Source organism: Hippopotamus amphibius, chromosome 9 (genome assembly GCF_030028045.1).
Source record: "Hippopotamus amphibius kiboko isolate mHipAmp2 chromosome 9, mHipAmp2.hap2, whole genome shotgun sequence".
Lineage (NCBI taxonomy): Eukaryota > Metazoa > Chordata > Mammalia > Artiodactyla > Hippopotamidae > Hippopotamus > Hippopotamus amphibius.
The window spans coordinates 123,019,555-123,032,038 of NC_080194.1; the positions used below are offsets into that span (position 1 = coordinate 123,019,555).

A 12,484-nucleotide genomic window follows, 5' to 3' on the forward strand; every position below is an offset into this window, starting at 1 on the left:
CCTGTCCAGTGATGTGGTCGATAGCATGGTGAAGCTCGCTCAATCCAAGCCATCCCTGCGCCTTATTTTATCTTCACACAAAGATACAGGAGCAGACTGCCATTCTGTTTCACCCTGAAGCACACTGACTGGCAAAGGACACGTTTTGTCAAAAGCTTAAAAGCTAAAGATTGAAGAGTTATGTGAATAATTTTACCTTCTCGTTCTTGTTTAGGATGGTTACTGGCTAAGGGCTTCCTAGGTGGCGCAGTGGTTAAGAATCCCCCTGCCAATGCAGAGGACACGGGTTCGATCTGTACTCCAGGAAGATCCCACATGCCACGGAGCAACTAAGCCCGTGCACCAAAAACAAAACAAAACAAAAAACAAAAAGTTGAATAGGATGGTTACTGGCTGGAAAATGGATTACCAGAGTGACACTTGGGAGCATTTCAATTAATGTAATAAAAAATTTCGAGGACCTTGTGAAAATATGTGTAGTGAGCAGATGTGTAGCTTTGAAGCAAAATCTAACTTTGGAAAAGTAAAAATAAGTGACTTAGTGATGTGTTTGGTCAGTGTTAATTTTGAGTCCTAAATAAAATTAACGAGAACAAATGGATCAACATTGTGAAGTATTTGATGTGAAATGTTTCAATGGGATGGGAATTCCTGAAGGAAGCACTGGACGTGAATTTGAGGGACCACATTAGCTGGACCATGATCAACGGGGAGAAGTTTCTCCATTGCAGAGATAGATACCCAGCTGCCTCTGGTGCCAACCTAGTCCTCCCCTGATGGATTTCGTCTGCTCTTGTTCACAGTGCCAGGCATGTGGACGTGCTCTGCATACGGGAGGAATGGCCATCAGGAATCACCACCCAAACTTCTCCGTCCAGAACTGCAAGGATCCCTGTCATGTGTAAAACTCAGTGTCAAAAAAGTCATGCTCATTCAAAGTGAGACTTCTATCTGGAAGTGTATAGTAAAATCACTATGAATATCTTTCCTAATCCCTTGCATTTTAGTTGGGTGTGCACATATAACAAACACATAAGACCTATTTTCTCTGCCACGTGCACACGCCTGATCTTCGGTTCCTCCTGGTGCTCGCCTCCCATCCTGCCAGCAGCCATGGCTCTGCTCCACGCTTGCCTCCTGTTCTTCCCCACCCTGGTGGCCGGACACTTGCTCGGGCTGCTCCCCCTTCCTTCGCAGTTGCCTCCCAAGACAACCCTCCAAAGGGATGTGCATTCCTGTCATCTCTTTCCTGCTGCCACCCTCAGGGAGCCTGGCCTGGGTCCCAGAAGTCCCGGGCTGGTAGGGGAAGAGAGGCTTGGCCCCAGCGCTGCCAGCTCTCTGACGCCAGCTGTTTCAGTTCCTCTTCTGAACCAAGAGCCTGGGCCTCTGGGCCATTTCCCGTCCGTCAGTGGGCTGCGTGCCCCTGCCCCAGGACCTTTCCCCTGAGACCCCGGGGACACCGCTGTTTGCCAGTGTCTCCACCCCTTTCCTTTGGCCTGTGAGAGCAGGAGCCCCCTGTGGTCCTGCCCATGCTGGTGTCCATCAGGCAGTTCTGGACGGGGATGGCTATGCACTCTTCTCACGGGGCAGTGTGCCTCCCTGGGGCCTGCGGAAATGGACTTAGCACCATCTTGTGGTTGACATTAAGACACTGTGACCCGGGCCAGAGTTGGGCAACGTGCGTTCCGTGGGTGGGGGTTGGAGAAGGCCCCCCCTCGAGGAGGTAGGGAAGCAGGTGGGGAACATTTCGACATTTCGGAAGCCTGCCTCCCTCAGGCTGGCTGGGCTGCAGTGACCATAGTATCTGCCCAGAGCTCGACCAGGCTGGGCTACCCCCTCCTCCCACCACCACCTCACGCACGTAGGCCCCTTTTTGGGCCTGGTCCATGGTAATTGTATCCCAGCTTGTGTTCCCACCTGTAGCTAGCCATGGAAATGCTTTGTTTTATTGTCCTTTTAAACATTAAAATGGTAAAATTCAAAGTGAGCAGTGCAGTGGCCCTTAGTGCCATCGCAGTGCTGTGCAACAACCACTTCTGCCTAGTTCCACGACATCCTCACCCCAAAAGGAAACTGATTTAAGCACTTGCTCTGCATTCCTCACTGTCACCTGGTTTTTTAAAAGGTAAAATATGCACCTCGTAGAAAATCAATACGGAAATATCCACAGGGGGAGGTGTTCCTCCCAGTCTGGTCCTGGGGGTCCACCACTGTCAGCAGGGTCTGTGTGCACTTCAGGTAGCACACCTGTGTGGTCTCCCCACCATGCTGCCTATCACTTACCTGCATCTCACAGATCATCCACCTGCTTCCATGTCATCGCCAGCTGCCCAGCTTCCTGTGGTGTGGATGGTCTGTAATGTAAGCACAGACAGGATCCTGTCCCCTCCCCTGCTCTGACCCTTTTCATCTTTTGGGGCTTCCCTGGCGGTTAAGACTCTATGCTCCCAGTGCAGGGGCCCCAGGTTCAATATCTGGTCAGGGAACTAGATCCCACAGGCTGCAACTAAGAGTTCGCATGCTGCAACTAAAGATCCTGCACACAGCAAAGAAGATTCCCACATGCTACAACTAAGACCGGTGCAGCCAAATAAAAAAAAAAAAAAGACGAAGAGAGCCTTCCCGGCCCCTCCCTCCCCTGCAGCTGATTTGGCACTGGAACATCATTGTCTGTGTGTCCAACCCCCCAAGCAGGGTAGGAGCTCTCTTCCTTAATCGTGTATCCTCAGAGCCTAGCTCAGTGCCCGCACACAGTACATGCTCAATAAGTGCCCGAGTAGCTTAGGGTTGAAGGCTGACTGTCAGAGTGGGGGAAGTCATGCTGGCCTTCAGGGTGCTGAGCCTAGACCAGGGCCGACGGTGCCCTTGTGGGGACCCAGGGCTGAGAATTCATGCGGCACCCTTTCTGAGAGTCTGCTCCCTGTGCCAGGCCCTGGTTTACTGTAAACCCCTTCCTTCCTCTGGCCTAGGGAGAGACCCACACACTGCCCCCTGGTGGTCAGGGCCAGCCCCGGGCTCCCTGCCTGCTGCCAGTCTGGTTCTCAAAGTTTTAAGAATCAATCAGGCTGGGAATTCCTTGGTGGTCAGGGAACTAAGATCCTGCAAGCAGCTCTGATGGGTCAAAAAAAAAAAGAGAGGCCCTTTCGCCCCAAGGTCAGTGAGAAATGGAGGGGCTGCTCTTTCTCTGGGATCACCCCAGGCCTCCACCTCTTGCCTCTCTCAGGGCCTGACATACAGCTGGAGCCGTTCAAGAGAAACACAGTTTCCTCTGCAGGGCTGGTTTCCTAGCCCCCCCCCCCATCCTCCCCCGCCCCCAGCTGTGCCCCTGTCTTGCTTGTACATAGGACACTTTTTATTAAAAAAAAAAAAACTTGTATTATTTTGTGAGCTCCAATTATTTTAATTATACGAAAAAACTCATCTTTACACATCCCGCCCTTCTCCCCTCTGATACCACAACTATATTTTTGTTCCATCTCCTCCCAGCCTTGCCTGGGCCACACATAGCTCTTATCTAGTCTGGTCAAGAGAGCCTGGTGCCCTCTCTGAGCATCACACCCTCTGGTGTGTCTTCATGGCTACTCGGAAGAATGGGATTTGTCCACTGGGAGAAGGCGCCCTGCCTGGACATGTTGTCTGCAGTTTCCTGAAGCTTTTGATAAGGCTGCCATCTCAGGCTGCAAGCCTCTCTTCTTTCTTCTTTGAAATGGTTTCCTCAGGATAAGTTCATCTTTCTAATCACTTGAGACCCTTTTCACTTTATTCCTGGTCTCTATTTTCCCAGCCAACCCCTCCCTTCCCTGAGGTCTCCTCAAAGTGCCATTGGATTTCTCTCTCCCACCATCTTTCAGTCCAGACAGTGGGCCTGCTCATCCCCATTAGAACCCTTGGAGAAGTGGAGACCCCACCTCGCATCTCTCTATACCTCTCCCTAACAGGGTCTCTGGCTTGAGTTTCCCAAAGCCCTTCCTTCTTTATTCCTGGAAATCCCCACCTTCACAGTGACAGGCCAGGGGCTTGTGACACTGTGACTTCATGCCGGGGACTGAGTGGCTGTGAGGGAGAAGACAGAGGTGTGTGTCCCTGACCATTCCCTTCCACATCCCCTGACCCATACCCACCCCAGGCCCTGCCTGATGCTGGGAGGCCAAGGGGAAGGGGACCTCAGTCTCTCCTGAGCCTGTCACTGGTCACCAGACACTCCCTGAGCTCTCATGCAGGAAGCAGGAGGTGTAGTGAGCCGCACGGGCCACACTCAGCCTCTGGAGTTTGAGTTTCAATTCCGCTGCTTGCTAGCCAGCTGACCCTGGGCAACGTACTCAACCTTCCTAGGCCTGTTTACTTGTCCACAAAATGAGGGTAATAGTGATAACTTCCTCCAAGGATCATTATAAGGATCAGATATTGCCCCCCAAATGCTTAGGGGGACATTGAAGAATTCCGGGATCGGAGTAACTTGTCTTACATACCAGTTAGGAAGGTCCCATGGTGACAGGGCGAGGAAGACTGGGCAGGCAGGCCAGGTCAGAGGCTGTGAGAAGACCCAGGCCAGGAGAGAAGGGCTGCCCAAGGGGCAGCAGCGCCCGCAGCGCAGGGGCAGAGCTAAGAGCTGGGAAGCCGCAGAAGCTCGGAGCCTGGTGAGTAATGAAGAGGGAGCCATGACTCGAGGCTGCTGGTGTGGCCGCAGCTCAATGGCCATGCTGGAAAGGGAAATAACTGAGTGGAAGCTGGTGGTTGATGCGGCGGGAGGTGAGCTCAGTTTGAGACATGCTGCTTTGAGGTGTCAGCAGCCCCACTGCAGACGCACTGTGACCTCTCATACCAGAACGTGGGCAGAAAACTAGAGGACGGTGAGCAAAGCTGACCTGCCCTCGGAGCCTGCGGCAGGAACTGTCTCCCTGACCTCCCAGTCTCGGGACTTCAGCGTGCTTTGCCACCACTGTGCTTTTGGCCATGCGGTTTCCCGAGGGGGACCGTCCTGCACCTCCGTTCCTTAGTCTGAATTCTGCCCCTGCATGCAGCCTCCCTGTCCGCCAGCCAGTGCCAGCTCCCTGGTCTGGGCTCTGCGGGCCCTGGACCCTGAGCGCGTGGAGTTCTCATGGGGCAGGCACTCTGGCATTCGCTTGCTTGGATGGCTTCAGGTCTGGAAAGGTACAGGTGATCACCCAGGGCAGGGGGAGCCCTAGGAACACCCAGGACCTGCAGTGAAGCTGAGGCTTCAGGGCTTGGGTCGGTCCTTGCTCCTCCTTGTGACTCCAGGAAGGAATGAGGGCGTCAAGGCATGTGGAGGTGAACTGGAGAGAGTAGGGGTGTGGGGAGGTGGGCAGCAGGCTGCAGAAACAGAGGCCCATTCAGACAGCCGGATGAATGTTCCCCAGCTTAGAGAAACGGCGGTCACCAGCAGCCCTGGCAAGGGCAAGGAGCTGGGGAGGAGGTGGAGACGCTGAGTGAAGATTCCTCTTTCCAGAAGTCAGAGTCAGGTGGCAGAGGGCGGTGGGGAGGTCTATAGCCAAATGGTGGCCTCCTCTCTTTTGAAACACAACAGACATGGCTCTCTGAGGGCTGCAGTTTCAGATGGGGCAGACCCAGCTTCACCCAGAAGAGGCCGTGAGGGAGGTTCCTGTCATGCAAGGTGTGTGTAAGAGTCCAGTGGGAGGGCCAGCCAGGGGAGGTGACCCCACCACCCACATGGAGCAGGCTGATAACAGCTACCACTCAGGCTGTTCAGGGAGAGTGCTTTAATGCCAGTACAAGGGCTTGGGGCTCAAGGGAGACCCAGGATCAGGTAGCAGCCACCCACGGCTCCTGAAATGGACAGGACAAAATGGCAAAGGGAACCAGACTGGTGGGCAGAGATAAGGCAGCCAGTTGGGGTGCCAGGATGTGGCCACATGGGATCATCAGGGTGATGCCGGTCCCAGGCCAGGTTGCTTGCTGGGTTGAGAGGGAACCACTTACTGCTGCTCCAGAAATAAGGGCGGCTCTGCATTTGCGGGCTTTGTGTGGGAACAGGCAGGACTGGGACCCCAGAAGATGCAGAAATCCGGGGAAGCCTTCACAGGTTGAAACACAGATAGGGGTTCAGACCAATCATCCTACACTTTGAGGGGCAGAGACAACCCCTCCAACTGTAGTCTGGGTCCCTGATGCAAAGGAGGGAACAGATACAGGAGAGGGGGCTCCTTTTCCTCGGAAGCCAAGGGAGAAATCACCAATTGCTGGGTCGGGGCCTGGTGGGTCTGGAAGAGTCTGGGGACGGGTTCGGCAGGGTGGGGTGAGGGACGACCGAGGACACAAAATTTCGGCTCCGCCTGCTTGGACCCTCAGATCACCCTGGCAGGTAAGAGGACGTCCGAGGTAGACCGTAGCCCTGGGTCCCTGCGGGCTGGGCCGTGAAAACCCCGCGGCTGGGCTCCACACGGAGAACGCAAAGAGAAATTCCGCTCGGAACCGAACACCTGCTAGCGCCGCGCAGCCGCAGAGTAGGCGGGGCAACTCGAGCCCCGCCCTATATGCTAATATGGCGCGCCACAGCCCCGCCCCGGCCCAGGAACCGGACGGGCCCAACGCCGCGGGGTTCGAGAGGCCGACGGCGCCCGACAGCGTACCTGCGGAGGCCGAGGTGGGGCGGGGCACTGAGGTCCAGGCCAGCGAGGCGACAGCACAGTGCCTGGGCGGTCAGCGGGCCGCTAGGGCGTCCCGGGGCCGTGATGTACCCCACTGGCGTGAAGTGGTACAGCCCGCAGGGGCGGGGCCCGGATCATGTGACGCGGCCACGGCCGCCATTTTGTTCTGCGGTGCTGGTATTTAGAGCGCAGCGGCTGACGGGCCGGATCGCCTTCGCAGCCGCCTGACCGCTCGCTTCGCTCAGCTACCACCTGCCGCGCCCGGCCCGACCTGACCCCCGCCTCTACCCGCTGAGCTCTCCCCCTCCCCACCCGCAGACATGTCCGAGGCCAAGAGCGGCCCCGAGTACGCTTCCTTTTTCGCGGTCATGGGCGCCTCGGCCGCCATGGTCTTCAGCGGTGAGCGCCGTGGCAGGAGGGACCCGGGAGGCGGGGGTCGCGCTGGGCTCGTGCCCGCTGCTCGCCAGGGTTCGGCGTGTGACGTCACTCTGACGTAATTTCGAGCTGTTGGGGTCTCGGGTCTCACGTGACTGCAGGCGGGGGCCAGGGCCCTGAGGGCTGCAGGGTGCCGTCTGGTGTCTGGCGCGCAGGGCATGCGGGCTGGGCCCCGGTGTGAGTCCCAGGGTCTCCCGGGGGTCCCAAGCTGGTCTCCCGCCAGCTGGTCGTGTCGGTGCGGGGGTGGGGCGGCGGCGCCGCTGCCATCTTAGCCCCTGGAGAGGTGGGAGCGAGGCTGGGGTGGGGGCCCATGGTCCTGCGCCTGCTCCGCATCCGCCCTGCCCATCCTGCGGGCAGGTGTGACATCACACCTCGGAAAGCTGCTCCGACGCGGGGCCGACCCTGTCCGGGGGCGGCGGGGGTAGGGGATCCGGCCCTGGTGCTCCCCTCCGAGGTCCATAGCCTTCGCCCTCGTGGCGGCCTGGCCCCCGGGTAGGGGTCCGGTGGGTCTGTACTGAGGCAGGTACTTCCGGTTAGGGCATGTCAGTATTTCCCAATACCCCTGTAGGCGGTATGGGTTGGTTCGAAAAACTGAGCTGAGAGGTTGGTCTTGAAAGCCGGCAGGAGCCCAGAGGTGGGAGTGGAGTTGGGGGCTGAGGGTGGGTCACATAGGCCGAGGGCGCAGGATGGATGTCTGGGAGACTGGCCAGCTTCCGCACTGTGTGTACCGACGCTTGTCTGGCCTGGGCGGGGTAGCATGGAGCCTCAGTGTTGAGGGGATTGGGTTTTTTCCCATAGAGGGAAGTCGTCAGTTCAGGGCCGAATGAATGAATAACCTTTCTCCCCTTCCCTGAGGCCTGGAATTGGGAGGGGCTGCCCTAAGAATGGGGAAGGGGCCTTCCAGAGTTTTTGATGGCCCCTTGATTTTGAAGTTGGGTCTTAACAGTCCTGGGATGTAAAATTCAGTGAAAATTGGCCCTTCTGGGAGAAGAGCAGTTGGGGCTGGCCAGGAATGTGGGACCCAGGGAGGTGAGTCCTGACCCAGCTGCAGCCCCCTTGGACTGGTCTGGCCTGGTCTGGTCCAGGCCTTCTCCAGTAGGTCTGGCTTTGGGCTTTGATGACTCGCCCTGCCCCACCCTATCTGGTGGAGTGGAGAGGCTCCCTATGCAGGTATGTGGAGGGATTGAACTCTAAACAGTCTCTGCTGACTATAAACACTAGTGGGGTGAGGGCTTGGGGGCCTCCCTCTGTCCGGGCCTGCCTGCTGGTCACAAGCTGCTGAGTGGGCCCTGCCCTTCCCATCATGTGCAAGTAAGGGGTCATTTGTGGTGAGAGAAGTGGCCTGTACTTCCCCTTCTGTCCTAGGTGATGCTTGCTATTTCCACATCTTCCAGAGCTGCCTGCTCTCCCACACCTTCTAACAGGCTGCTGTGCCCCCTCTTCCCCCCAGCCTTCTCTGCTCTTTGCCGGCGGAATGCCTCCAGGGCCAGTCCTCGGCCACTTGGGAGTTGTTGATTGTATCTGTCATGGACCATTAAGCACATCTCAAGCTCCTACTACGTGCCGGGCACTGGGGACATCAGTGAACAAAACACGAACCCTGCGCACGTGGAACTTGAATTCTGGCTGAGTTTGCCCCAGAACCTTTCTTCTATATCCAGCTCCTGGCCTCCTTCTGGTCACCAGGTGCCTCTCTTCCTCTCCTTCTGGAACTTGGTACTTTTGAACAGAGCCTGTCTAGCAGGTCTTTGGAAGTTACTGAGAACAGGGTATCACAGGTGCAGAGGTGCTCTGCTTGCCCTGGGCTCCTGGAAATTGGGGCTGCCTGCTCCCATTGGCGTGTGCAGCTCCACGCCTGCTCCCCTCCCGGCACAGGGCTTACTGGGTTCCTACAGTAGCTAGCTTCTTACTTGGCCAGTTGGGTCAGAGTCTGACTTCATTTCTTTCTCTAGAACCTTTCTCCAGGGCTTGTCTTCATCTAGCTCCTTGTGCCTTCCTCAACAGTTCTTAGGCCTCAGGTGGTGTTGCCAGGATGACTGCAAGCTCTGTCAGCTGCTTCTGGCCCAGATTGCCCCTGGCCTGCCTAGCAGTTGGCTGACTGGTCTTCTTAAGACTGAGTGGAGTCCACTCCCTCTTCCAATCCCCATCTCCCATTGCAGCTTCCTATTTTTTCTTAACTTGTGACCCAAGTCCTGTCGGTTCTCTCTTCATCATGTCTTCCACGGAGCCGTCAGTTGCTCCTTTTCCGTATTTTCTGTGACTTCCTTCCTCCACTTGGCCTCTGGTGTTTGGCGCTGTGTTTGAGGAACTGTGGCCTGACTCCTCTTTATGTCCCTGCTCCATTTGGAGCCCCTTCAGGCTTGACCTTTGGAGGTGCTGTCCAGGGCCTTCCTGGACACCAGCTGCCCCCCTGGCCAGGCTGCTTTTCCCTCCTGAGGGTCATCTTTTGTTTCTTCTCTCTGTTCTTGTTGCTTCCCCACCCCCAGGGGAAGCACAGCCACCTGATCTCCATGCTGCCCTCTGCAGAGAAGAGACCAGCTCAGTTGCTGACTCTGGCCTGCTCCTGCCTTGCAGGGCCCACTGCCTGGGATGCTGGCTTTTCTGTAATGGGGTCTCACCCAGTGCCACCTGCCAGCTTGTGCCGTCACCCTTGAGTAACGAGTCCTGGCGTTGGCCTGGTGTGGTGCTGGGCCTGCAGTGGGAGGCCCAGAAAACGCACCGTTGCTGCAGGAATGGCTTCATGAAAACCGGCACCTAAAGGCTGGGTGTCGGCATGTGGGGGGTGGAGGAGGCAGTGCAGGTCCCACTGTTCCCACCCCTGCCTCCTTCCTCTGTGCTCTCTCTCTGGTGTCTCTGCTCTGTGTAGTCTGAGATCTTCTTCCTCTTGCCCAGTCTTTCTGTGACCACCTACTCAGCGTCACCCCTCTACTCAGTTGTCACCTCCTTTTTGAAGCCCTTCCCCAGACCTGCCCACTCTCCTGGAACATGTTGCTATGCTCGGAGGGGCTGCGTCTGTCTCTTCACCAGGCTCAGATCCCTGGGAAGGCAGACCCCTCTGACCTCACCCTGCATTGAGCACAGATTAGTCATCCTTTGCGGCCCAAATAGGTGAGTCAAAGATGCAGAGCAGTGTCTGGGGTTGTCCTGGCCCCTCCACCTCTGACCCACGTCAGCATCTGCTGAGGCCACGTGTTGAGAGCCTTGAGGGTGGTGACTGGAGTTGGAAGAGCTGCCTGGGCCCCTGTGGTTCTCTGTTGCGCTTACAAACGTTTTTCTAGACTTGGGAGACAGGCCAGGAGAAGGGGGCTTTCAGGAAGGCAGCCCGCCCTGGGAAGAGGGAGGAGGGACAGTGGCAGGGAAGACAGGATCCCGCAGTGCCTAGAGGGCCCTTGCCCTGTCATTACCAGAAGCCTCAGCAGAAGCTAGGCTTCTCTCATGTCTGTCGAGGCCCCAGGGTTGGCCTGGGTGATGGCTTCACAGCCTGTAGTCTTTCCTGTACCCTGTCCTATCTTGGGCTTGCCCTTTCTCTGGTTGTTCATAGAGAATTCTCCCCGAACTCAAGTGTCCTGGCCTGCTGTGTGGCTGCAGGTGCCGAAAGCTGCCTTTTCTATCGGGGCATTCACCCTGTTGACACACACCAGCTATGGCTGTGGCGAGTCCTGGGGTTGGGAGTTGTGGAAAGTGCAGTGGGCAGGGTGGGGAGTGAGCGAAGCTCTTGGCCTGAGAGAACGGGAGTTGCCAGGCCACTTCTCCTGACCCTTTACAGCAGTGGCTCCTCTAGTGTGCTCTCCCTGGACTAGTCCTGGGCTGGTGGACTGTTGGGAAAGTGCCTCGAACTCCACGTGGGACAAAAGGTGCTCAGAATCTGCGAGGATTCCGGGGCCCAGCTGCCTGTTTCCCCACGTGACAGGGCAGCCTGTCACAGTTCCACCTTTTAGATCTGAGGCTGTGTTGGGAGCATGGGATCTGTGTAGCAGTCTTGGGGAGTGCTGGTGAGCCTGGGCTGGGGTTTCACAGGAGAACAGGGGCCCAAACAGCCGTGAGGGCCTCTGGTGGAGGAGCCCAGGATACCCAGGATCCTTGAGTGCCCAGCTGTGGCCCTTCCCCCTGAGAGCCTCCTGCCCCTGGCTGAGTGAGTGCCACTTTCGTCTTGCCCCTTGAAGGTGATAACTTGTGTTGCTCTCAAGTATGCTAAAAGCTGCCTCCAGGGTCCTGGCCCCAGGTGCTCTGGGCTCACCTCACCTTCTCCCCCTCAGCCCTGGGTGCTGCCTACGGTACGGCCAAGAGCGGTACAGGCATCGCAGCCATGTCTGTCATGCGGCCAGAGCTGATCATGAAGTCCATCATCCCGGTGGTCATGGCTGGTATCATCGCCATCTACGGCCTGGTGGTGGCAGTCCTCATTGCCAACTCCCTGAATGACGGCATCAGTCTCTACAGGTGACAGCTGGGCGGCTCTCCCTGCACCCTGCCTGGGGTAAAGCCACTGAGGGGCTGGGAGGGGGCCTTGGATGGTGGCTGGCGACCCACGCCTGCTGCCTTCCCTGGCTGTTGGCTAACGTCCACCCTGTATACTCTCTCCCCCAGGAGTTTCCTTCAGCTGGGCGCAGGCCTGAGCGTGGGCCTGAGCGGGCTGGCAGCTGGCTTTGCCATCGGCATCGTGGGGGACGCTGGCGTGCGGGGCACTGCCCAGCAGCCCCGGCTATTCGTGGGCATGATCCTGATCCTCATTTTCGCTGAGGTGCTCGGCCTCTACGGTCTCATCGTTGCCCTCATCCTCTCCACAAAGTAGCCCCTCTGGGCCCACCAGCCACAGAATATGATGTAAAGACCACCCCCTCCTCATTCCAGAACGAACAGCCTGATACACACGCACGGGGCAGCTGCCTACCAGTAGTTGGTCTTGTAAATGCGCAGTGTCCTAGTGCCCATCGTCTGTTGCCCCCAGCCTTGCCCCTGCCCACCCCGTGCCGTGGACATCAGGGCCCACCACTCCCCATCCAGGCCCCCGACCAGTGAGGATGCAGGCCTCTGGCCGCCCCCACCCATCTGCCCTAGAGTGCTCTGTGTATAAGAATGAATTAGAGTTGTCATTTTCTCTTCACTGGATGTTTATTTATAAAGATTTGACCTGTTCATACGTCTGTGGAGCAGCCCTCCGTCTCCCAACTCTATAGTAATCTTAGGTAGACTGTTGCGTTGTGCGGTTACCGTTTGCCCTGAGACATGTTGGATGGAACCACCTCCTGCAGCCCTGGCTGCCCGGGGCCGTGGGGCAGTTTGCTGGGCCCGCTGGGCCCTGGCGCCGAATCGTGTCCAATAAAGTTCTCGTATGTGACTGAATGCCTGTGTGTGAGTCGCTTGTTGGGGGCCGGGAGGGAGGGAGGGGCCGAAAGCCGGGCCACCCGGGAAGCAGCCGCATC

The 12,484-nt window shown here is 57.3% G+C and overlaps 1 protein-coding gene across 1 annotated transcript; it reads left to right on the plus strand.

Moving 5' to 3' along the window:
• The first annotated feature begins 6,781 nt into the window (after positions 1 to 6,781).
• ATP6V0C (ATPase H+ transporting V0 subunit c) lies at positions 6,782 to 12,404 on the plus strand. Its single transcript, XM_057695245.1, has 3 exons — positions 6,782 to 7,025; positions 11,318 to 11,501; positions 11,649 to 12,404. Exons 1-3 carry the CDS (start codon positions 6,947 to 6,949, stop codon positions 11,851 to 11,853), a joined length of 468 nt encoding a protein of 155 aa, XP_057551228.1. The 5' UTR covers positions 6,782 to 6,946; the 3' UTR covers positions 11,854 to 12,404.
• The last annotated feature ends 80 nt before the right edge of the window (positions 12,405 to 12,484 follow it).

What these genes read in the sequence shown, in the direction of transcription:
- ATP6V0C (XM_057695245.1), top strand. Translation starts at nt 6,947, where the DNA reads ATGTCCGAGGCCAAGAGCGGCCCCGAGTACGCTTCCTTTTTCGCGGTC. An exon ending in GGCCGCCATGGTCTTCAGCG is followed by an intron (nt 7,026 to 11,317) that starts GTGAGCGCCGTG and finishes TCTCCCCCTCAG; the next exon opens with CCCTGGGTGCTGCCTACGGT. An exon ending in GACGGCATCAGTCTCTACAG is followed by an intron (nt 11,502 to 11,648) that starts GTGACAGCTGGG and finishes TCTCTCCCCCAG; the next exon opens with GAGTTTCCTTCAGCTGGGCG.